Source organism: Leuciscus leuciscus, assembly GCF_965113295.1.
Source record: "Leuciscus leuciscus genome assembly, chromosome: 6".
Lineage (NCBI taxonomy): Eukaryota > Metazoa > Chordata > Actinopteri > Cypriniformes > Leuciscidae > Leuciscus > Leuciscus leuciscus.
The window spans coordinates 24,931,215-24,956,898 of record NC_138730.1 but is presented as its reverse complement, the minus strand read 5'-3'; the positions used below and the strand labels follow the sequence as shown (position 1 = coordinate 24,956,898).

Sequence of the window (25,684 nt, the reverse complement as noted above, 5' to 3'; positions counted from 1 at the left end):
TAAAACAATTTTATCAAGTTATCATCACTGGAATAATTTTCCTGTTATATACTCATTCATATATTTCAAACTATCTGTCACAAACTCATTTTTTCCACTGTATTCAAACTGTCATTTTTTTTTTTTTTGTGAATCTCAATCTATCCCCCCTTCACCGAGGCAATCGACTGTTGTGTAATAGTTAACCTACATTTCCCCCTCTCTCTCAGGTTGCTGCCACTAGCACTTGTGGCCCACTTTCTGTCAAGAAGTGGCCTACATACAAGGAGATTCTGACAAACTTTACAAAGCTGTCGGCACAAAAAGCTCTGGCCTAATTTCTCACCCTTCACTGAATTCAGTCCAATACAGCCACATCTACTCCGCTGATCTCTGCTGTCATGGTGGTAGTCTATGAGAAGTACAATACAGTGCTTTTGTACTTCATAAAATTATTAAGCATGTAATACTGAGTTGCACATTTTCATAGCTATTATTTGTTTATGACTTGAGGCAATGGAGAGTTAAAGACTCTAATCAAATGACTGATAAATACATGTTGGATCTAGATCCAGGTTTAAATACAAAATGCAAATCTAAGATGCAAATCTAATGGCAGTGCCTTTGTGTTTGGCCATTTCAGCAGCAACAGCTATGGATCTGAGTTGTACTGGTGTATATCTATCCATCTGAATAGACAGGCTGAACTCTTCAAGACTCTTTGTTTGCCCTTTTACTTGTGTTGCCATGACAATGTGGTGCACCAGGTGTGTCCTACTCAATCTGCAACTCTACAGGGTATGGAAAAGGATATGGAAGGCAAGCTTACATTGCTTTGTATTTGATCTTTTTTAACTATGCATTTACATTGTCAGTTCATGCTTTAGAGAAACCAAAAGGCGTGAGTAATAAAATTATATGTTCCCTTCAAGTATCAGTAGTCACTTGCATTAATTCTTGTGGTAAATTAAAAGTTGAATTTGTCCTCCTCTGTTGCTCTGACCTACACACACACACACACACACACACACACACATTGGGTTTTCATGTTTTATGGGGACTAGACATAATAATTGTTATAATGTACAATATTTATATTCTATCTCCCAATACTAACCCCTAAACCTACCCATCACAGAAAACTTTCTGGATTTTTACATTTTCAAAAAACATCACTTAGTTTGATTTATAAGCTGTTTTCCTTATGGGGTCCAAAAATCTCCCCACAAGGACAAGGATATTGCCATCTTTGTAAGGGACTTTTTTTTTTTTTTAAGCAAAAAAAAAAAAACGTTATGCTTTACAAGACACACATACATTACAAACACACAAACAAACATAATCTATTCATTTGTAATACAAATGCCCTTAATTTTGTCCTTATAAAACAACTGGTTTATCCTGGTTTTAATGATTAATAGTGAGTCATAAAAGCACCAAAAGAGAGATGACCCAGTACATAAAGACATTGGCTATTAGCAATGTTATCTTCCCCTACATAATTCACTGTATAAAAATGTGATGTATTAACACATTCATCCTCTTACGTTGCTTTGACGTCACCACAGGAACAGTGACTATCTGAAGTGAAATGATGTGTGACTAAGCAGGGCTGAATGACGACTGAGGATGTTTATTCTACATGTAAATTAAAAGAATAACAAAGCAAAATATGGATTGCAAAATGTGGATATGAGTTATTGTAAAGAAAAGGGAAGAGGAATCTCATTATGAAGTTCAGCATTAGAAAGATCAAAATTACACATGATAGGCTTCGCAAAAAAACAATGCGTCTCAATTTAGAAAGAGTAGGCTGATTAAAAAAATGAATCTCCTCAGCTGTTGTTACAGTCATTACTTCATTAAGAGCAGCCCATGTCAAGTTTAACAGTCAGTAACGCACTGTAGTTATGTGTTATGTTTACCCAAACCTTTTTGAAGCATGATATATCAGCCCTGAATTTTCCTTCAAAACTTTCATTTTGTGTTCCACAAAAATAAATAAATAGGCTATATAATATTAAGCAGTATTATTATTAAGCGACATAAATGCTCTCAACCCTAACAACACTCAGACTGTCGACATTGCATGTAAAAGCAGTGTATCCATTAATATGTGTAATGACATCATGTCCCTAATGATACAGTAACATAATAAATATAAATTCGTGGTAACGAGATGGCCATCTAGTGGTGAAGAAACGACATTGAATATGGTTTCCCTGGCCTGTTCACTATAATGAACAAGAAAGAAGTCATGAGGAAAGCAGAAAGACTTTTGGAGAGATACATAAAGGGAGAAAGTATTAGTCTTATGTAGGCCTATAGTGTTTTTAACGACACGAGTACAGGTTGCATTATATTTCTCATTAGCAATGCCACAGAACCCCATGATTTAATGTTCACTATCTAATAGAAAACGTGCATGAGTTTGAATTGCTGTTTTCGCACAGAAGATGTCGCATATAATAGAATTCTGCTGTACTGTTCTGTTTTTGGAATTTAGGATCTCAAATTCCCAATGTTATGACTACTCTTCACTGCATGACAGAAAGTGCTAAACAATGTTAGGCATTCATTAGTTCATGCAGCGTCTATGAATAGCAAGATGATCCTCAGTGAGTAGATGCTAACCTTTACATTCCTCAAGCGTTTTGTCTAGACTAACATCTTACAGCAGACTAACAGCTGACAAACATAACTTGAAACCCTTTTGTTGATGAGGAAATGACCTCAAAGTTGAAGATGAATATGCTAACATGGAAGGAAGCATTTGTTATAGCCTACAACCATTTAATCTTAAATGCCCTATTGAATTATAGATAATATCATCAATACTCTGAGTCTAAATGCATTGTTTAAAGACCTTATTTTACCTTTTATTCAACCCTTGTTGGATGGGAAGGATGGGATGGGAAATAAGTGATCCGACAGTTTTCAGGCTGTAAATGAGGGACTTTGGCCTGTGACAGGAGTGTCTTGTGAGTGATGCTCCAGTTCACACTGCACAGCAGAACAGAAGGAAAGGAGGAGCGCAAGACTGATCGCTTAAGGTAACTCTCTAGCTAAAGATGGATTGAGATGATAATTTGTACATCTTTATTTTTTTTTATGGGGAACTTATGGGGTACTTAAAGTCATACATGCATGCTTACTCAAATTTAGGCTAGTGACCATTTAGTCATAAATGGACTGAAGTAACTGTGTAGTGTTTATGTGTACTGATTCTGATTGATATTCCCTGACATATCATCTATTCACTTTCATTTTATTCATGTGTGCACGATTATATGAAAGCTCTCCACTTTTTGCTATTTGCACATATTATGTGCAAATTGCACAATACAGCAAATCTTTCAATGTGTAATTTAACAAAGCATATGAATGATAAACATTAACTGAGTCAGATGAGAAAAGGGCTGACAAGCAGGTGGATCATGTGACCAGAGTCATTTACTCACTGTTTTACTGGTTAGACTGGATTAACAAGTGTTTTATATTGTGTGTGTGTTAAAAGATGTTTAGGGCCCTAGCACCGATGGTGTGAGGACCCTCTTGGAATTGCTCCGTTTATTATTACATTTGTTTGTGTTGTATTGATATATTTATCTATCAGGAATGTTTGAATCAAATAACGAATTTCGTTTTAAAAATCCTTTTACCTTCCTTATTACTTTAACCTACTGTCTGTGATTTTTAAAATGCATATCATGAGGCACTTTAACAAAAACATGATAGAAAAAATATTTTGTCTTTGATTTATTTACGGATGTGTTTCCACCACTAAGATGAGCTTTACTTTGAGAAGAAGTCAGTCCCTCAGGAGCCTTTCTGGAGGTCATAGTTCATGGCCTACATCAGCGTCGCTGTTTTGGGACAGAAAGACACCTGTGTCTCAGCTTGTTCAAAGGTACGACCATAATCCATCTATTTGCTTTTACTGTACCGACTCTTTTCTGTGAAGTTTATGGCTGAAACCTGACTGTTTTCTCTAGGTATGAAAGCTGTGTGGAGCTCACAGATGTTGGCAGACAAGAGGCCTGGTCTAAGGTATAACCACTTTGATTTATCGTGTATTAAGCAATACTTTCAATGAAATCCAGCTTACATGGATGATCTCTGTATCCCACAGTCATCTAGCCTGAGAAGATCAAACCATGAAGAGAGTAAAGTTGAAAGTCTCTGGAGGAGATATGAGTCCCTCAGTGGGGTAAATTCCACTTTGTCCAGAAGTATTTCAATGGACATGTTGCCCCAGCCTGACCAGGTGGGCACTAACTCTCTGAGGGTCCTGTTTGAGTCAAAGAACGCCCTGCGACAGGACTACGCCAGCAGCCCTCGTCTCAACGTCACACCACAGGCCAAAAGCAGCCCAGTGAGTCACATTACCTCACCGGGGAGGGAGAAAGGTTATTCTGGTACTACTACTGTCACCAATGCCAAAAAAGACAAGGCTCATCAGGTGTGTAACAGTCACGTCATGTTTTATTTCTGTTTGTGTTTGTACAACATGGACAGACATGACTCAGGAAAGGAGCATGTGCTTTTCACCCAATGTTGTCACTAAATGATGTGTTCAACCTTGCTTTAAATATTGATAAACCCTCCAGTTTGACTGAGATGAGCAAGAAAATTGTCCATTACGTATACATAATACAACAAATATAATTTTGGACTTTATATATATATATATTTTTATACAATTTTTTAAAATAATATAGACACATACAATAACGTCAATGAACAGACAAACGAACCCAAAGCGCTGAGAGATGAACAACTACATATAAAAAAGGTTCATCTCTACCTGCATAGATTATTCAGAAACATGACAGAAAAAGGATAAGAAATAAAGCAGAGTAAAACGTACTCGGTTACTAACGTAACCTCGGTTCTCTCTAGAAGAGGGAACGAGTACTGCGTAAGATATCTTACGCTAGGGGAAAATCCTTTTTCCGCGAGATATTGAAGCCAAAAATTATCCTTAATTTTGTAATAATGCAAAACGCGTTGCGGCAGCATGCAGACATAGGCGAGACAGCTCGCGCACCTATTGGCTGCTCTGCGGCAACTGCAGCAGCCTATCGAGCGAGGCCTGGCGTGACGCCAGACCCAATCAGGGCACTTCGCGCCCGCTGCGTCACGTCCCGCCGAAATGGGCGTGGTCTAGGCCTATAAATACCGCTCGCAGGCAGCTATTATCTGGTTTTTCATCATCGAAGCAACCAGAGCGTGTGCATGCACGGCAAGATACGCAGTACTCGTTCCCTCTTCTAGAGAGAACCGAGGTTACGTTAGTAACCGAGTACGTTCTCTTACGAGAGGTCTCTCGTACTGCGTAAGATATCTTACGCTAGGGGACCCAATGCAAAACGCCGTGCATGCTGAGATCTGACACCAAAGACCCAAGGGCGAAAGCCCGGGGTACATATAGTGCACAATCACTCAGGGAACTCACAGGGAGTCCGGGAAGAGGGAGGGGCGAAGCCGCACTCTTCCACATATGGCAGCGTCGCTGAGACGCGAATTTCATCATACAGACAGGGCGGGGTATGGCCTGAACTGATGGGGGAATGTGGGTCTTACACAGTTTGCCCAGGCACATCTCGTGCTGCTACTTTTTTACTGTCGAACATTGAGCTGTGCTCAGTAGACGCAGCATTCTGAGCTGATCGCATCAGGTCAGACAATACTGGTAAACTTAGACCGACAGCAGCCTGGCCTGCAGGGCGGGAACCTCTAGGTTATAAAACCTTATAAATGTAGACGGGGAGGCCCAGCCTGCCGCCATACAAATATCTTGCAAGGCAATCCCACTTGACCAGGCCCACGAAGAGGCCATGCCTCTCGTGGAGTGCGCTCTGACACCCAACGGGCACTGCATGCCCTTGGAGGCGTATGCCAGCGCTATAGCATCAACTATCCATCTGGATAGGCTCTGTTTCGACGCGGCTAGTCCCTTAGAACGTCCGCTAAATGAAACAAAGAGCTGCTCCGTCTGTCTGAAACCAGACGAGCGAGACACATAAGCTCGTAATGCCCTGACTGGGCAAAGGAGGCTCGCGTCTCTTTCCTCATCAGGGACCGGTAGGGCTGACAGGGAGATAACCTGCGCCCTAAACGGTGTGTTGAGGGATTTCGGAACATAACCGTGCTTAGGTTTGAGTATAACTTTTGAGTCATTAGGCCCAAACTCCATGCACGCCGCGCTCACAGAGAGCGCGTGCAGATCCCCTATGCGCTTCACCGAAGCGAGAGCCAGCAAAAACACCGTATTGAAAGACAGGTGTTTCAAATCGATTGACTGTAAAGGCTCAAATGGCGCACCTTTCATGGCTTCCAGAACCGTAGAAAGGTCCCATACGGGGACTGAGGGAGGTCTGGGAGGATTCAGTCTCTTAGCCCCTCTAAGGAAGCGGATGACTAAATCGTTCCTTCCTATTGACTGACCAAGCGTTGTTTCTGAGAACGCTGCTATAGCCGCCACATAAACTTTGAGCGTGGAGGGGGCCCTGCCCCCATCCAACAGCTCTTGTAGGAAGGAAAGCACCTCCGCCACACCACAGTCTGTGGGTGACACACCACGGGCTGTGCACCAGCCCGAAAACACTGACCATTTCAAGGAATAGAGTCGTCTCGTAGACGGAGCTCTAGCCTGCGTGATCGTGTTTAATACTCCTTCAGGGAGTCCAACATGTACCCGTTGATGGCCCAGACATGAAGGGACCATAGTTCCGGGTGAGGATGCCAGATCGAACCGTGGGCCTGTGAGAGGAGGTCTCTCCTCACTGGTACTGGCCACGGGGCAGTACTCGCTAACTGCATCACGACTGGGAACCAAGGTTGGTTTTTCCAGAACGGTGCCACCAGCAGAACTGAGCATCCTTCTTCCCTGATCCGTTCTATCACCTGAGGCAGGAGAGAGACGGGGGGAAAAGCATAGAGCGGGCGGCGGGGCCACACATGGGCCAGCGCGCTCCTGCTCTTGGAGAAAAATTCCTGACAGTGAGCGTTTTCTTGAGACGCAAACAGGTCTACTTCCGCTCTGCCGAATTTCTTCCACAGCAGTTGGACTGTCTGTGGGTGTAGAGACCACTCGCCTGCCGGAACATTGTTCCTGGACAGTCTGTCCGGTCCTATATTCAGGAGCCCTGGCACGTGCGCTGCTCTGAGCGAGCGCAGGTTGCACTGAGCCCATACCAGGAGGCGTTCTGCCAGCCTGTACAGGTTCTTGGACCTGAGGCCGCCCTGGCGATTTATGTAGGACACCACAGACATGTTGTCCGAACGGACCAAGACGTGGCGTCCTTTTATCTGGGGACAAAAACGCGTCCGAGGGCATTTCGAGGCAGTTTATGTGCAGGAGCTTCTCCCGTTCCGACCACTGGCCGAAGAACGGTCTGCCCTCGAGCAGCGCTCCCCATCCCGAGGTGGACGCGTCCGTGGACACCACTTTCACCCTCGAGGAAGTCCCCAGGCTTACACCTGATTGGTACCAGTCGTTCGCTCTCCAAGGTTTCAGAGCTGTGACGCACTTCTGATTGACCCTGAGGCGAAGCGAACCGGATGCCCACGCTCTGCGTGGGACTCGCGCTTTCAGCCAAAACTGCAGCGGGCGCATGCGGAGCAGGCCCAGCTGGAGCACTGACGATGCTGAGGCCATGAGACCTAGCATCTTCTGAAATTTCTTGAGCGGGACAGACACGCCGCAGCGAAACGCGTTCGCTGTGCGTTGAATGTCTACCGCGCGCTGTGGCGATAGTCGCGCTATCATGGACAGTGAGTTCTGTGCCCAGGAAAGATATCTTCTGACTGGGTAACAGAGAGCTCTTCGCCCAATTGACACTGAGACCCAAATCCTCGAGGTGATCGAGTAAAATGGTCGTGTGTTCTATGAGCACTGCGCGAGATTGCGCTAGAATCAGCCAATCGTCCAAATAGTTCAGCACTCGCATGCCTCTCATTCTGAGGGGTGCGAGCGCCGCGTCCATGCACTTCGTAAATGTACGGGGTGCCAGGGACAAACCGAATGGCAGGACTGTGTACTGATATGCCTGGCCCTCGAAGGCGAATCTCAAATATCGCCTGTGACGTGACGCTATCTGTATTTGAAAATATGCGTCTTTCAGATCTATTGACACAAACCAATCTCCTTGGCGAATCTGCACAAGGATTTGTCTGGTCGTGAGCATCCTGAACTGTCGCTTCACAAGCACTTTGTTCAGTTGCCTTAGATCTAGTATGGGTCTGAGACCCCCGTCTTTTTTCGGTACCAGGAAGTATCTGCTGTATAGCCCTCCTTCGCTCTGAACTTGAGAGAGAGGCTCTATGGCCCCTTTGCTCAATAGTTTCGCCACTTCGGCTCGAAGTAAATGTGCTACTTCTGTTTTTACCGTGGTCTCGACGCGCGCCACATAGCGGCGAGGGCGTCGGCGAAACTGCAGCGAATAGCCTCTTTTTATAATGTTCAGCACCCACTTCGAAACCCCGGGCAGCTTTGCCCATGCGTCTGCATGGATAGCTAGGGGTTGAATACGAAGCGCGCTCCGCTCGCTCAGCGATGGAGAAGCTTCGGCGTGCTGCAACACAAGCATCGCGCTCGTGACATTTGAGGCATGGGGCGCACTGATAACAGCGGGCAGATTGCCCGCGCTCGACTCCTCTGCGGTGGTCAGCCGCGAGGGGGAGGGCTGGGCGGTTCCCGTGGGAACTGTCATGTCTATGTGTGGATGTGGGCGCGGGACAGCGGGCACATTTATCACACCGAAAGCATCGTTCGCTTGCGTGAAGCGAGTGCACGTTGGTTTCGTTTTTACAGAAACCGTGAGACATGCATAACGCGGTGTTAGTGGGCACTGGGTAGTGGGCACATTCACCATGTTTGAAGCGCAACCGATCTGAGTCGGTTTTATGTGCGCGAGCCCTGTGTGACAGGCTGTGCTTGTGTGTAGGGATGGGCACTGGGCAGTGGGCATTCTTACTACACATGAAACACCATCGGCCGTGGCCGGGACACCAGAAAATACACTCTTTTGGGGATTTATCTGGGTAGCCGTGAAAACGGCATTTGTGTGCAGGCAAGCGGGTGACAGAACCGACTTGTTGGCTGCAGAAAACACTGGAACAGTCACATTTGCTGGAACTGGACGAGCGAATAGCTTTGGTGTGAGTCTGGCCGCAGCGGGACTTAAACACCGTCGTTTTCCTAGCTGTGCTAGGACGACTTCGGGGCCTCGGGCTTCACCGTAATCCTAGGTCGCGAGCCACGTACAGCGGGGCGGCGACCGGATGAGCGGGAGCGCGGTCTCGCGGGGACAAAAACGCGTCCGAGGGCATTTCGAGGCAGTTTATGTGCAGGAGCTTCTCCCGTTCCGACCACTGGCCGAAGAACGGTCTGCCCTCGAGCAGCGCTCCCCATCCCGAGGTGGACGCGTCCGTGGACACCACTTTCACCCTCGAGGAAGTCCCCAGGCTTACACCTGATTGGTACCAGTCGTTCGCTCTCCAAGGTTTCAGAGCTGTGACGCACTTCTGATTGACCCTGAGGCGAAGCGAACCGGATGCCCACGCTCTGCGTGGGACTCGCGCTTTCAGCCAAAACTGCAGCGGGCGCATGCGGAGCAGGCCCAGCTGGAGCACTGACGATGCTGAGGCCATGAGACCTAGCATCTTCTGAAATTTCTTGAGCGGGACAGACACGCCGCAGCGAAACGCGTTCGCTGTGCGTTGAATGTCTACCGCGCGCTGTGGCGATAGTCGCGCTATCATGGACAGTGAGTTCTGTGCCCAGGAAAGATATCTTCTGACTGGGTAACAGAGAGCTCTTCGCCCAATTGACACTGAGACCCAAATCCTCGAGGTGATCGAGTAAAATGGTCGTGTGTTCTATGAGCACTGCGCGAGATTGCGCTAGAATCAGCCAATCGTCCAAATAGTTCAGCACTCGCATGCCTCTCATTCTGAGGGGTGCGAGCGCCGCGTCCATGCACTTCGTAAATGTACGGGGTGCCAGGGACAAACCGAATGGCAGGACTGTGTACTGATATGCCTGGCCCTCGAAGGCGAATCTCAAATATCGCCTGTGACGTGACGCTATCTGTATTTGAAAATATGCGTCTTTCAGATCTATTGACACAAACCAATCTCCTTGGCGAATCTGCACAAGGATTTGTCTGGTCGTGAGCATCCTGAACTGTCGCTTCACAAGCACTTTGTTCAGTTGCCTTAGATCTAGTATGGGTCTGAGACCCCCGTCTTTTTTCGGTACCAGGAAGTATCTGCTGTATAGCCCTCCTTCGCTCTGAACTTGAGAGAGAGGCTCTATGGCCCCTTTGCTCAATAGTTTCGCCACTTCGGCTCGAAGTAAATGTGCTACTTCTGTTTTTACCGTGGTCTCGACGCGCGCCACATAGCGGCGAGGGCGTCGGCGAAACTGCAGCGAATAGCCTCTTTTTATAATGTTCAGCACCCACTTCGAAACCCCGGGCAGCTTTGCCCATGCGTCTGCATGGATAGCTAGGGGTTGAATACGAAGCGCGCTCCGCTCGCTCAGCGATGGAGAAGCTTCGGCGTGCTGCAACACAAGCATCGCGCTCGTGACATTTGAGGCATGGGGCGCACTGATAACAGCGGGCAGATTGCCCGCGCTCGACTCCTCTGCGGTGGTCAGCCGCGAGGGGGAGGGCTGGGCGGTTCCCGTGGGAACTGTCATGTCTATGTGTGGATGTGGGCGCGGGACAGCGGGCACATTTATCACACCGAAAGCATCGTTCGCTTGCGTGAAGCGAGTGCACGTTGGTTTCGTTTTTACAGAAACCGTGAGACATGCATAACGCGGTGTTAGTGGGCACTGGGTAGTGGGCACATTCACCATGTTTGAAGCGCAACCGATCTGAGTCGGTTTTATGTGCGCGAGCCCTGTGTGACAGGCTGTGCTTGTGTGTAGGGATGGGCACTGGGCAGTGGGCATTCTTACTACACATGAAACACCATCGGCCGTGGCCGGGACACCAGAAAATACACTCTTTTGGGGATTTATCTGGGTAGCCGTGAAAACGGCATTTGTGTGCAGGCAAGCGGGTGACAGAACCGACTTGTTGGCTGCAGAAAACACTGGAACAGTCACATTTGCTGGAACTGGACGAGCGAATAGCTTTGGTGTGAGTCTGGCCGCAGCGGGACTTAAACACCGTCGTTTTCCTAGCTGTGCTAGGACGACTTCGGGGCCTCGGGCTTCACCGTAATCCTAGGTCGCGAGCCACGTACAGCGGGGCGGCGACCGGATGAGCGGGAGCGCGGTCTCGCGCTTCGGGCCTGGCGGCGCTGTGAAGTGGAGGCAGTGGACGGTGGCTGTGGCTGTGAGCTCTGAGCAGACGGTTTCGCACGGCCTGCTGCAGAGCTGGAGCGCTTCGGGAGGAAGTGCTTCATAGCCTGTGACGCTTTCTGTACCTCTGCGAATCTCTCCGCGAAATCCTTGACGGAGGTCCAGCAGAGGGCGGGCATAAGTGGGCCGCTATCGCCTCTTCGACCGGCGGCAGCGAAAGGTATCCTTTGTTCTTGGCATCGTCAACAGCGGAGAATGCCAAAGAAACAGCAGGACGCACTCTAGCCGAATAGGGGGCGTTCCAGGACTTGGCGACTTCTTCGTGTAACTCAGGAAGAAAAGGCGCCGGTCTGGACGCAGGCGAAGCGCGCTCCCCAGGCAGGAAAAATCCATCCAGCCGGTTGTGAGCGGGCTGCTCAGGCGAAGACCACTCGAGGCCGCGGCCTGTGCGAGTACTCGCATGAGCTCCGTCTCGATGGACGCTCTCTTGCCTGACGACGTGCGGGCAGGGGGCGCGGGGTCCTCAGAGCCCGCCCAATCCTCACTGCCTGACGCCAGGATAGAGCAGGAATCATCCTCTCCCAGCAGGGCTTCCTCATCCACGATGTCAACGGAAGCGGCGGCAGACGGCGGCCGCTGTCCGTCAGGAAGCGAGGCTGACGAAGCCGGGGAAGCAAGCGGGCGAACCGGCGAGCTTTGGCGGCTGAGGGAGGGTTCCGGGGCCCGCTGGGCACGGCGCTTTTTACGGCGCGACGCCGCGGCGGGCGGGGGAGCAGTCTCGGTGAAGAAGGCTAGGCGAGTCCTCAGAGTCGCCATTGCCATCAGCTCGCAGTGAGGGCAGCCGCCGTCAGCGAGCGCGAGAACTGCATGTTCCTCACCCAGGCAGGAAACGCAAACCACGTGGCGGTCCCCGTCGCTGAGTGTGGCTCTGCACGAGCCGCAGGAAGGCATCTTTAAAAAGACGCTAGCTCTTTTAGAATGTGTGTCGCGGCGGCGACACACACACACAAAAGTACAGTGTAATAAGGAAAGGATATAAGCGCCGGAAAGCGCAGCAGGAAGGCAGGAAGGCGGCGCGGCCAGCGACTTCAGTGACTCGTCCCGCTGCAGGTGCTCTCTCTCAGACGGCGCGGCTTCTTCTCCGGCTCCAGCGATGCGCGTGCCTCGCTTGAAGGATGAAAAATCAGATAATAGCTGCCTGCGAGCGGTATTTATAGGCCTAGACCACGCCCATTTCGGCGGGACGTGACGCAGTGGGCGCGAAGTGCCCTGATTGGGTCTGGCGTCACGCCAGGCCTCGCTCGATAGGCTGCTGCAGTTGCCGCAGAGCAGCCAATAGGCGCGCGAGCTGTCTCGCCTATGTCTGCATGCTGCCGCAACGCGTTTTGCATTATTACAAAATTAAGGATAATTTTTGGCTTCAATATCTCGCGGAAAAAGGATTTTCCCCTAGCGTAAGATATCTTACGCAGTATGAGAGACCTCTCGTAAGAGAACCCATAGTGCTCTTGAAACAGGTGGTCAGAGTTTCTGTAGAAAAGAATGCACAGGTTTCCATAGTCTCCCAAATTTGTCCGACTTGTGATTGAGATCACAGGTTCATTTCTCCAAGGGAAAAAAGGCTGATAACTGAGATATACACATGGTAACCGTGGTAACCGTGGGAACCTGGGGTGCATTTGGACTTTTTAGATTCATGGTTATTATAGTTAACTAAAACTACAATGAATAAAACATTTTTATTAATTGAAATAAAGCAAAAATAAAATGAAATATAAATATTAGAGAAAAAACTTAAAGAAAATTATAAACTAACTGAAATAAGTTAAAGCACTACAATTACTAACATGGAAACAAATCCAAAACTGAAATAAAAATGTATACAGAGCCCCTATAGTACGGAGCTACGGAGACCCCAAAGTGACATGGTGGTGGGAAAAAAATATGAGATGGGAGGAAAAATAATAAGTGCTTTTGCGTTCCCTCAAGAAACGTTGTGTTCATTCGCAAAACGAGCTAACACACAGTTTCTCGGCGGAAACAAAAGTTTTGCAAGGGAACGCAAAGTTTCTCGGGGGAATGCAGTATTGACATTTATTTTTCCTCCATCTCATATTTTCCTCCTTCACTCATATTTTTTTTTCCACCACCATGTCCCTTTATGTGCTCCGTAATTTAAAGGTAAACAGTAGCCCAATATAAAAAAAAGATAAAAAATTACAATAGCACATACTGTAACTAAATTACAAAAAATTTAACTAAACCGTAAATATAAAAATAAAATATAATTCAAAATAGTAATATAATATAAAACTATAATAATATATAACGCGGTTTAGAGTCAATTCAATATGAATTCACACATTTTTAAATGAACTAAAACACAAACAATACATAATAATTAATACTTGAATTAATACTTTGAACACCTTGAAGTAAATAATATTATTTATTTAAAATCTCAAAAAGATTTAATGATAAAGAAAATATAGGTATATATAAATCAAACAAATGAGCAGTTTTTTCAATTCAAATGAGGAAAAAACTGTCCACTTTCAATCCATTCAACACATTTTTAAATAAAATAAGATAAAACAATAAATAATTATACCTTAATATTATTAATAATATTATCATAAATAATTTGTTATCTTAAAAATCTCTTAAAAAAAACAAAAACATGTTTAAAATATGCCCTTGCTTCCCTTGATAGAAAGAAAAACCCTTTGAGACAATGAGAAGGAGAACAGTCAGTGGAGTTCCTGGATATGTCACCCGATCCTCCACTGGGCTGAATGGTGAGTTGATCAACACATTATAACAAAACCTAATTATTTGTACAACTAGTGTTAAATGAGTGAGCATAATCACCAGTTATTTCATTCCTCTTAACTTCTTAACTGTTAGTCAGCTATGTTAGTCAGTAACTATGAGGTCAAAGGTCACTTGAACTTTGTACCCTATGTGAGACAAAACCTTGGCATCTAAAGTGTTCCTACACAAGCATGTGGGGCCATCTGAAGTTCCTGTAGAGAAGGAATCTGCCGGCTGTGTCTGTGTGTTAAAAATATTCCTCAGATAATCCTAACAGAATAGCTTCGACTTACTCACATGCACAAAATCCTGCCTGCAAATAGTGAGTCCTATTTCACAAGTTTTCAATGAGGGTTGACAGCAGGATTGAATGCGTAAGCTTGTGTTCAGTGCATTCAAGAGACAAAACATACTGCTTAAAATGGCAGTTATGACACTGACCCAATCCACTGACCTTACATTCATCACGCTTCACACGAGTGACACTTTGGACTGATTCAGTGTTTTTGGGTTATAGTTGTTTGGAAGGGTTTTGAGAGACCCTTCAGTGTCTGTGCTGTGCCCACCAATGGTGTTTTAGGTTATACAGTGGCCTCAAAGGTTTGTGAAATAATTAAGCCACTTTTAACAATGTAAGAATGTCATTGTATTAGATAGCAAAAATCATATTAATAAATAAAACAAATATTAATATAATATTTATTACACAAAGATAAATATATAGTTGTAATTATTTACATTTAAATATATAAAAATCATATCTTAATTTTTTTTTTTTTTTTTTTTTAGTTGCTCAAGCAACTGCTTTTCACAAAAATAAGTATAGTTGAACTTTGTCAAATGTTAGTAAAACATATTAATGTTAATGTGATGAACTGACTTCATACAGACACTACAGTCAAGTATGGGTTAAGCGTCCAAAATATTTTCAGAGCTGCTTTACACAATCTTTTGTGTCAAAATACACCCCAAGTTTGTTAATAGTCTTACCCGCAATGCTTCTTCACGGGTGTGTACAACAGAGAGCATATTAAAGCTTAGTTGTGTAGCTTAAACTGAACAGTGTCAGCATATAGCCTCAAATTTACCACAGGTTGTTTCAACCATTTATAAGTATTAATACTCACAAGTACGTTTACGGCATTAGTCAGTGCCTTAATTATTTTGAGATGTATTAGCAAGCTCTGTAAAGTTCATCAAACGTCACTGGACATAACGTTCTTATTAGCGGTGTTCGGTTTTAGAATTTGAATATAAACAGCTAAAAATAGAGACTCTTTCTGAACAATCAGCCAAAAAGCCACTGAAATGTATTCACGTAAAATGTATTTCAGTACTTCTCAAACATCCTTTGGCACTAGGAAGCAAATGTAGGCTAATGTGGGAATTGTGCTCAAGGGGTTTCCCTGTACCCCAGTCACTTCCAGAACCACTGATTGACTCAGGCGTGTGGAATACCGCCCATGCTGCTTCCAAAATAGCAGGCTGGCCTCATCACGCTCTGAAGTGAGCAGTGATAAAAATCAGCTGTCACCCCTTAGAGAGGGACAGAGTGAGACAGGACTACTGCTACAGACAGCATCAGAGTCAGACCAACACAAGTCATCACCTGCGGAAATACACAAGACTGAGGCTTTAAAGACAGCAAAGACCTGCTATCTGGAACCGGCAATTCACTCTGTGAGTACAGGAATCAGTGTGGACAGGGATTATAGAAATTAAAATATTATAGTATAAACATAATATAGCATATTAAAGGGATAAAATAGCATACATTTAAATCAATTTGGTTTGTGAATTTTTCCTTTATTTTAGAAGAACATTGTGATTGATTGTCATGTCTATGACTCAAAGTAATGCCTTCAAAATTCATTTCAAAATGATCCAATTATGTTGAACGACATGTCTTCAGATGTAATGATAATTACCTAAAATGTATAATAATTAACCCAGAGTAAAGAAAATGAGAACAGTTACGTAATTTATACTGTTCAATTTAACCTGAATTCTAACAACAAGCCTGTTAAAGTAACATTTTGAACTACACACACACACACACACACACACACACACACACACACACACACACACACACACACACACACACACACACACACACACACACACACACACACACACACACAGCTGTTTAAAAGTTTGGGGTCTTGTGTTCACCAAGGCTGCATTTATTTGATCAAAAATACAGTCATATTGTGAAATATTATTACAATTTAAAATAAATTTTTTTTGTTTTAATATATTTTATAATGTAATTTATTCCTGTCATACAAAGCTGAATTTTCAGCATTATTACTTCTGTCTTCAGTGTCACATGATCCTTCAGAAATCATTCTAATATGCTGATTTGATGCTCATGAAACATTTATTATTATAATCAATGTGAAAACAGTTGAGCTGCTTCATATTTTTGTGGAAACGTATACTTTTTTTCAGAATTATTTGATGAATAGAAAGTTAAAAAGAATATAATTTATATAGTAGTAACAAAAAGTGATGTCCGGATGGGATATTCAGGTTTTTTTTATGACACTACAAGTTCAATTAAACAATCATAATATGAGGTCAATATTTTATATATGAAGGAAAAACAAAGGGTGGGGTTATTTTACTATGAAAAAAAAATGCATAAACAAAAAGCTACGTACATACAAAATAATCAGTTATTAATATTTCGTTGGTTCTCTCATGTTTTTGTAAGTGTTCATAATTTCTTTGTAGCACAATTTGGCGTTAATCATTGCGTTCATTCATTACGTTATCACCACAAATAAAAAAAATGGACACAAAGCACAACTACGCAATATGATTACAAAATCGTTAACACATTTTTAATCATATTTAAATAAAGTGTGAAGATTTTTCCCAGGCCGGACATCACTATTAGCCACTAACAATATAAAAGTCTTTACCGTCACTTTTGATCAATATAATTCATCCTTGCTGAATAAAAGTATAAAAAATATATATATATATTACCAACCCTAAACATTTGAACGGAAGTGTATACAACACCTGAAATCCCCTTGTTGAATATGCAGTGGCTAATATCGTGACAGACAGAAGTGCCAGCTAAATATGCCATGGTCGAACCTGCACTATTTTAAGCAGTGCTTTTAAGTTGTTGTGTTTTTAACAAGACCTTTGAGCGCTCACAGGAAACCAAGGAAGGCAGCTGACAAGAATAAATACCAAGCGCATATCACAATAATTTGGACAGCTGTCAGCAGCACAAAAGCACTCACATTCTAGGACACTAATAGCTGTGCCCTCCATGAATGGGGGCTGGTCTCTGTCAAACTTTCATTCAGCTGATATGATGTCAGCTGAATGAAAGTTCTTTGAAATACATATCTAAGATATCAAATTAATTGTATCACAGATGTAAATAAATGTTTAGATCATTTGACCCAAATTAAATCATTATACAAGGAAGCAGGCAGAGATGGGCACTGTTTACAACTCCACAGAGGCCTTTGATCATGTCCATATCTATACATTACAATTCCTTAACTACACCTTTTATGTCTGATTAGGCTTAAAGGAAATGCAAGCAGGCACTTTTATCACATGACAGCGTCACAAAGATCAAGCCAAACACAGTGCAGTTTACACAGTATTCTCATTTAAACCCTTAGTAAAAATGTTACGTGTAGCTGCTGCTGCTTTATAAAATGAAACATTTGTAATCTTAGTAATTTGACAAGATGCTCCAGTTCTGTTCTTTACAAATCGGAGAGCACAATATTTAGACTCACTCTCCTAAACGGTTAACGTCTAGCTAGACCTCAGTATTGTATGGCCCTGTTATTCTCTGTGCTCATCCAGCTATGCAAACGTTTTAAGCCCAGACTCGTGAGTGGCGCCAGTGATGGGCCCTGTCCTTTTGTCCCATGAGAGCTTACAGAGTGAAAAACAGAGGTATGCTCGAATATAATCATTAGTTACAGCTGACAGACCTGTGCTGCCTCTAGTGCTCCTGACCTCAGAGGGAAGGCTTTTGTTTAGATCATGCCTACTGCAGCTTTACAATAATCTAATGTGCCAAGTCTTCTTTTGCTGCTCCAAACCGTAATTACATCACACATCGTCAAGAATAATAAGTGATACACTGTAATTCAGCATTCAGAAACAATAAGACTTCTCTCAGTTCACATCAAGCAAACAGGTTTTTATTGTTTGCTAAGAATTAACAAACAAACAAACTTTAGGTATTAGCTAAATAACCAATTTCTTTCATATTCTGAATCTGATCATTTGCTTTCTAGATATACAGTACTATTATTTGGTGACCATTTTAAAACCATGCTAGCAAAATATAATTCCCAATGTAAAAAGGCTAAGATAGAAACATGAATCAGGGAAGCTTTGTCACAGTGTTTTGTCCCCTGAGAATGAGAAACGTTAAAAAGGGTCACAATTCAGCTGACACCGTGGTTGTTCCTTTTTGACATTTTACAATGGTGTGCAGGGCACTGTTTTTGTTTAGTTAGATGTCATGCTAAGAAATACAATCAAATTGTAACAGTACATCTGAGAACAGACAACTGCCTAACAAGTGTAATTTTTAAAAATGCATACATTTTTTTTTTTTTTTTTTTTTTGCAATTAGACACACTTACACATATAGCCTACTATGTGTGGAGCTGAATAGTTTCCATAGGTCCTTGAGGTATAATAATAACCCACAGATAAAAGCATACCAACAGCAGCTCCAGTCTATTTATACACACCACTATCAGAGCCATTAGATGGCCAAGGAACTGGGTCAGGTCAGTCTTGTTTTATTTCTAGCCTACTTCTGGATTATTATTCAAAATTTTATGCTTATGATCACAAAATTAGATAAAAAATGCATTAGTAGCATGCAACAGATATTTTTGCTTCTGGTAGTTTCTGTCACATTTAGTTTGCATACAGACCTCACAAACAGCTGTTATTAAAATGTTTAACACACATTCAAAATTTAAAATAATCTACAAAATGCAGTTAATATATAATGCATGCTAATAAATAAATAATGAACAAATAAAGCAAATGTTTCCAAAATTTCCATTCACCAGGGAATACCAAAACAAAGTCATCTACTATCAAAAGTAAAAAAATTCAAAAGCAAAAAATGATAAACCATAAATCAAAAACATACACCATAATCAATAAACTAACAATTAAAAATATATATTTATTTAAATAACTTCTGACTGTAGTTTTGTGTAACTATATTTGTGTCTTGTGTGAATTAGATGAGAGGAGACATTTCAAAAAAGACCAGAGACAATCTGCCTCCTATCAAGAGCACAAACAGAAGTACACCTCCTCTCCTATCCAGAGCGTGAAAGATAGATCTGCCCTTTACCTCTCAAAGGTAGCAGCTGCAGACTCCTCAGGATCCATCAAACAGCAAGTGAGTGCTCATTGCATCTGTCATATCACTCACAGCACACAGGCATCTGTAAGGTCAAGTTCTCAGACTGAATCACTCGCATGCACACAATGCTGTAAAGTCTGTGGCCAGTGTTTTCCTCAGTCACTGAATAAGTATTGTGTTGTGAAAAACAGCTTCATGCAAATCAAATCTTAAGTTTTCTATGAAAAATGAGTAGGAATAATTAATCATGCTTCTTTCTCAGGGCAGTGTGGTCCAAGAACACCTGATCTCAAGCGGAAAGAAGAAACAACAAAGCAAGGTATGAACAATAGTTTTTGCTGACTTTCTAAGTCTGCTGTGTGACTAATGACTAATGCTAATAGGTGCTGTGTGACTAATTTAGAAACAAATATAATAAAGATACTCTTTTTATAAAGACAGTCTTAGTATATAAAAAAACTGCTTTATTACCATGTTTCCAAACAAACAGGGTAATACATTAACATTATTAAAATATCCATAATTAAATCAGATTCACAAACATGGTAAGTAATGTGGTAAAGATGTAGTCTTGTTAATGACAGGGTTTGTGATACAGTGAAAGTAAAGTAGACATAGGAGGTAAAATCACATAACCATATTGACAATTTGTAGTGTTTTATGTTTGAAATTCCTCAAACATAAAAATCCCAATAAACTTTATGATATTTCTGCATGTAGTTGGCATTAAAGCTGGATTTTGGTTACAATGAATAATTCTCTAGAAATATTCTTGTTACTATTCTCTCAAGTTTTTTCCCCTAAAATGTGTGGAAATGTGAAACTTCATTTGCTATGGAGCATTCATTTTGTACTAACAAGGCTGAAAACCATGAATGAAGTCAAACCTCACATGAATAGGTGTGCAGTGAACTATTCCCTACTAAACACAGAAAAAGGTAAAGTATGGCTTTTAAGCTTAAAAATACTAACTTTTAACTATGTTTTTAATTAAGAGTTTACTATTGACAATTTATTTCATTGCATTGTGGAGAGTAACTTGAGCCTTCATACTTCTTCTTTGCATCCAAGATGGCAGAAGTAGCCAAACAGATAAAAGTGACCGATGCAGCCAGTGGAGGTGACGATTTCCCTCCCCCTCCACCTCCTCTACCAAGACCTCAGGTTCTGGAGTCACTTCAAAAGGACCTAAGCCAAAACCTACTCCCCGTACCACCTCCAAAAGAAACCTTCTCAGAGTTCTACCAGCAACGGCAAAAAAACGAACTGAAGCGTATTTTTAAACACATTCATCCTGAAATGAAGATGAATCTTGATGATGTTGTAGATGATGAACTAATGGATGCAATAAATCCCCAATCAGTAGATGCAGCATATCAGGGGGAAGTCCAATCCATGCGCTGGATATTTGAGAACTGGACTCTTGACAATATTGGAGACCCACATGAAACAAAAAAATTACTTGATGAAGAAAATTTTCAAGGTGGGGATGTGAGGAGCAAATCCTCACTGTTTGAGCATTCAGTGTTTGATGGTCAATGCACAACAGCTGATGAGAGACCAGGTGTAGTCAAAGGAGATGTTCGCACAGCCACCTGGTTGTTTGAGACACAGCCTCTAGACTCAATCAGTAAGTCAAAGATGGAGGATGAGGAAATAGTGGAGGTCGTACTGAAGGAACCCGTTCAGAAGGGAGACGTGAGAGGTGCACGTCTCCTGTTTGAATCCAAACCATTGAATGCTTTAGGCCGCTGTTGCTCTGTTGAAGACCAACACTTCCTAATGCTCAAATCAGAACTCCATGAGAATAAAGGAGATGTGAAAAAAACCGTCAAACTCTTTCAAGCAGATCCCTGTTGTGCGCTTAGGGATAGCAGTGGCAAAATCCATGAAATCAAATCAATCTGTAGAGAAGAAATCCAAAGCAGCGACTTTAAAACAGCACGTTGGCTTTTTGAAACTCAACCCTTAGACCATATTAATAAAGGAGCTGGTGTGCTGATAATTCGGGGGATCTCACTTGAGGAAGCCCAGAAAGGTGGTGTTGATCAGAAGAAATGGATGTTTGAGACGCAACCACTTGATGCAATTCATGAAGGTCTTGTGGAAGAACAAAAGTTCAAAGGAACAGTGGAGGACATCTCTGGGGAAGCAGATGTTCATAAACTAAAGCAGCCTCAGTCATCTCTTAAAGGAGAGTCTGTGGGTGAAGTTTCAGAGAAGGAGGCAATTGTTGGAGGAAATGTAGGATCCACCCTATGGCTTTTTGAAACTCAGCCCATGGACACTCTGAAAGACAGCTATGAGGTAGGACATCTCCAGAAAGTTATGGTGTCAAGTGATGAAAAAGGAGAAGTTAAAGACAAAAAGCTGCAGTTTGAGAAATTCAGTGTTGGTAAAACAACAGGCGATAGTGAAAACAAAGTTCAAAATGATGAGAAAGGAGATGTGAAGACTTTCAAGGACCTTTTTGAAACATTACCTCTTAGTCATATCTCTGTGAAAGCAGAGAGTCAAATCCATGACATTACAGCCGGGGATGTCAAAGGCAACCGTTCACTGTTTGAAATCACACCATTGTATGCAATTAAAGACTGTGCTGGAAATTTCCATGAGGTTACGACTGTCAGTAGAGAAGAATGCATCAAAGGAAATGTACAGAATTACAAATGGATGTTTGAGACAAGACCCTTAGACCAATTTGAAGAATCTAGCGGACAAGTAGAGCTCATCAAGGGCATTACAAGGCAAGAGGACCTGACAGGTGACGTGAGGACAGCTAAATGGATGTTTGAAACACAACCTTTGGATTGCATAAATTTAAAGAGTGAGAAAGAATCAAACTCAACAGTACCAACAGAAGAATTTCAAAAGGGTAATGTGAAGACGTGCAAATGGCTGTTTGAGACACAACCAATGGACATTTTGTATGAGAAATCAGAAAAGAACCAGGATGTAGAACCAGTACCAAAAGCCGATGTGAAGTCACACACTTGGCTTTTTGAAACACAGCCATTGGATAACATTAAAGACAAGGAGGACTTCAGTTTGAAATTGTGCAGTACTGTGCAGGAAGACATAAAAAGTGATGTGAATGTGAAGACAGTGAAACACCTGTTTGAAACAGAGACTTTGGACAGAATAACAAAGCAAACTGATTCTGGTCAAAATGTAAGATATGTCAGTCAGGTGGATGTCCAGTCTGGAGATGTCTCTAGTGTCAAGGAAATCTTTGAATCCAAGTCACTTCATGAAATAGGAAGTGAATGCATCAAAGTGTCTGAGGAGAAGAAAAACGAAATTCAGTCAGGATCGGTCCACAAATTCACTTGGCTGTTTGAGAATCAGCCTATAAGCAACATTAATGAGAAAGAGGACAGAATAACTCACAGTGTCAGTGATGTTGAGGGTGGTGATGTTGGAAGCAAGAAGTTTATTTTCGAAACTTTTTCTCTGGACAAAATCCAGGATAAAGACGAACTACTCGAACACCAGTCAATGAGTGTTGAGAAGCCCACGAACAGTAGCGGTAATGTGAAATCCAGCACAATGCTTTTCGAATCACAGCCGTTATATGCTATAAGAGACAAGGACGGACAGTTTCATGAAGTTACCACTGTAAAGAAGGAGGAGGTGATGAGAGGAGATGTCAGGGGCGCAAGGTGGATGTTTGAAACCAAGCCACTGGATACTATTCAAGCAGACAAAGAAATTTACATCATCCGTGCAGTTACACAAGAGGATGTGTGCAAGGGGGATGTGAAATCAGCACGCTGGAAGTTTGAGACTCAGCCTCTTGACTCCTTCGAAGGACGAGAAGGGCCCTCAGTGAGGGTTGTTGAAGATATAAGCAATGGGAACAGTGTGCAACAAAGCAAGCAACTTTTTGAGACTGAGCAAGCTGCCCAAAAAAAGTATGTGCGAATGGTGAGCGTTACAGACGTTCAACAAGGTGATGTACGTACCTCAACCTGGCTGTTTGAGAACCAACCTTTTGATACTCTTAAAGGTGAGCCGGATGAGCAGAATGCCTTGACAACTGTACATCGAGAGGATAATGCAAAGGGAGATGTGAAACGCTGCACTTGGTTATTTGAATCACAGCCGTTGGATAAAATAAAGATCGATGAATCAACTGATTCATCAAAGGAAGAGTTTGTTTCATCAAAGGAAGAAATCCCCAAGGCAGATGTCAAAAGCACAACATGGTTATTCGAGACCACACCGCTGGACAAAATCACTGTAGAGAGTGTGACAGACACACTCTATCGCCTTTGCCATTATTCATTCATTCATTCAAGTGGAATCATCATCCAGGCAAATGATTATAAGTACGTAAACATGGCAAAATATCAAATTGTGAACAATGAGGAGACCAAAGTTCAAAAGGAGGAAGTTGTTGAGGGAAACATCAGGAAAATAATGCTGCAGTTACTGTTCAAACCGAACCTGAAACCTAAAGTTGTTCTACTTAAAGAGGATGAACAAGGCAAGATGCACAGCACAGTGCTTGAAATCCCATTTCAACAGCCTGGATGTGCAACTAACCCTGAGGCAGAGTGCAAGACCCAAGAAGCAGTTAAAATTATTGAGAGCTTGTTGGTTCAACAAAAAACAATCAAGACAGGCTTGGTGATGCAAGAATCGGAAGGTGGGCAGCCAGAGATGACTGTGTATTCCCTCCACTTTCAAAGCAGCCTGACTGAGTCACACGACATCGCACGAGGAGATGTCAAGTCCACTATTGGCAACCTCCTTGCCACAGTCCACAGCCAGCAGACTAAACCATCTTGCAGACTGGAACAAAATGAAAGGGGGAATGTTGGTCTGTATCGAAGCTGCATTGAAAAGGGTGACCTTAAGAGTCTACAGCGAGATCTTTCTGAGGAGGAACCAGCAGCCTCCAGTATAGACCAAATTGAAATTGTTCAAGGTGATGTAAAGGAAGCAAAGCGACACCTAAATCAACAAAGAGACCAAGCTGAAAGAACAATCTTGGATGTTGTACCAGGAGATGTTAAGAATGTAAAAAAGGTTTTCTCAGAGGTCTGCACAGACCTGGATGTTGGAAACTGCATGTCAAGGGAGGAGATCATCAGAGGTGATATTTTGTCGGCCATGCAGCAACTTGATGAGGCAGTCAAGCAGCCAGTCATGATCCAGAAAGAGGAAATTGTTTCTGGGGACATTAAGGCAACGCTTGAATCCTTGGAGCGGGCAAAACAACAAAGCTTGCACATGGAGCGTGAGGTCATCAAACCAGGCACCATTTATGATCTGAATATAGAGGTAGAAGAATTGTGCTCAGAAGAAAATGAAAGGAAATTAATTAAGGAGGAAATCATTTCAGGGGATATTAAGGCTGCCAAAAGGTCCCTGGAGAGAGCAAAGAACCAAAGCATGAGAGTAGAACGAGAACATGTCGCTCCTGGAAAGCTGTGTAATCTAAATGAATCATCTCAGTCTCAAAGCAACACAACAGTGGAGCAGTCTACAACATCCTCCTTGAGTAACCAGCGGATTACAACAACATTTCGAAAGGTTAGTGACATAGAGAATGATCAGGGATCCACCGAAATAGTGTGTTGTCAGAATGAAGTGGGAGGGAGAAAAAATATAATAGATATTAGTATAAATGGCTCAACAGTGCTAGATAACACTCTTCAGGTTTCAGAGTTAGAGCCAGATATTGTTAAAGGTGATGTGAAGGCTGCTATACAGTCTTTAAGAAGTGCTGCAGTAGAGCAAAGAAATGTAGACAGAGAGCAAGTTGTTGGAGGTAATATGCAAGAGACACTCCAGTCTCTCGAGAGATCTAGCATAAATATTTCTAAAGGAGATTACAAGGCAGCAATGTTATATAGACAATCTGGACAGACACAAAGCAAGATGACAAATGACTCAGGGACTAAATGCAAGCAGAGTTTTGATAATTTACCTTCATCTGACACTCAATTGTCTTCTTCGGTTTCAGTGACAGGAAGTGAGCATCTGATCATCTCGGCACTGAATTCAGAATCTGTTAACTCCAGCATGGACAATTCAAAGCTCTCTTGCACTTTTGCAGAAAAAGATGATAATCCACCACCCATCCCTCCAAAAACTGGCCATCAGGTTAAAAATCAGAAGCCAGTTATTCCACCAAAGCCATTGCACATCACCACCAGCTCCGAACACATTGC

General features: G+C 42.9%; 1 protein-coding gene and 1 long non-coding RNA gene across 2 annotated transcripts; one reads left to right on the top strand and one right to left on the bottom strand.

Moving 5' to 3' along the window:
* Positions 1-2,877: 2,877 nt before the first annotated feature.
* xirp1 (xin actin binding repeat containing 1) lies at positions 2,878-25,616 on the top strand. The gene is made up of 9 exons (XM_082172501.1): positions 2,878-3,032; positions 3,768-3,889; positions 3,975-4,029; positions 4,112-4,441; positions 14,016-14,100; positions 19,378-19,538; positions 19,765-19,821; positions 20,574-25,043; positions 25,477-25,616. The coding sequence occupies exons 2-9, from the start codon at positions 3,768-3,770 to the stop codon at positions 25,477-25,479; spliced, it is 5,283 nt and encodes a 1,760-aa protein (XP_082028627.1). The 5' UTR covers positions 2,878-3,032; the 3' UTR covers positions 25,480-25,616.
* Positions 19,950-20,572, bottom strand: LOC309500795. The gene is made up of 2 exons (XR_014206692.1): positions 20,282-20,572; positions 19,950-20,234 (listed from the first exon to the last, which is right to left on the bottom strand). It is a non-coding gene; the product is annotated as an uncharacterized lncRNA (long non-coding RNA).
* Positions 25,617-25,684: the final 68 nt, after the last annotated feature.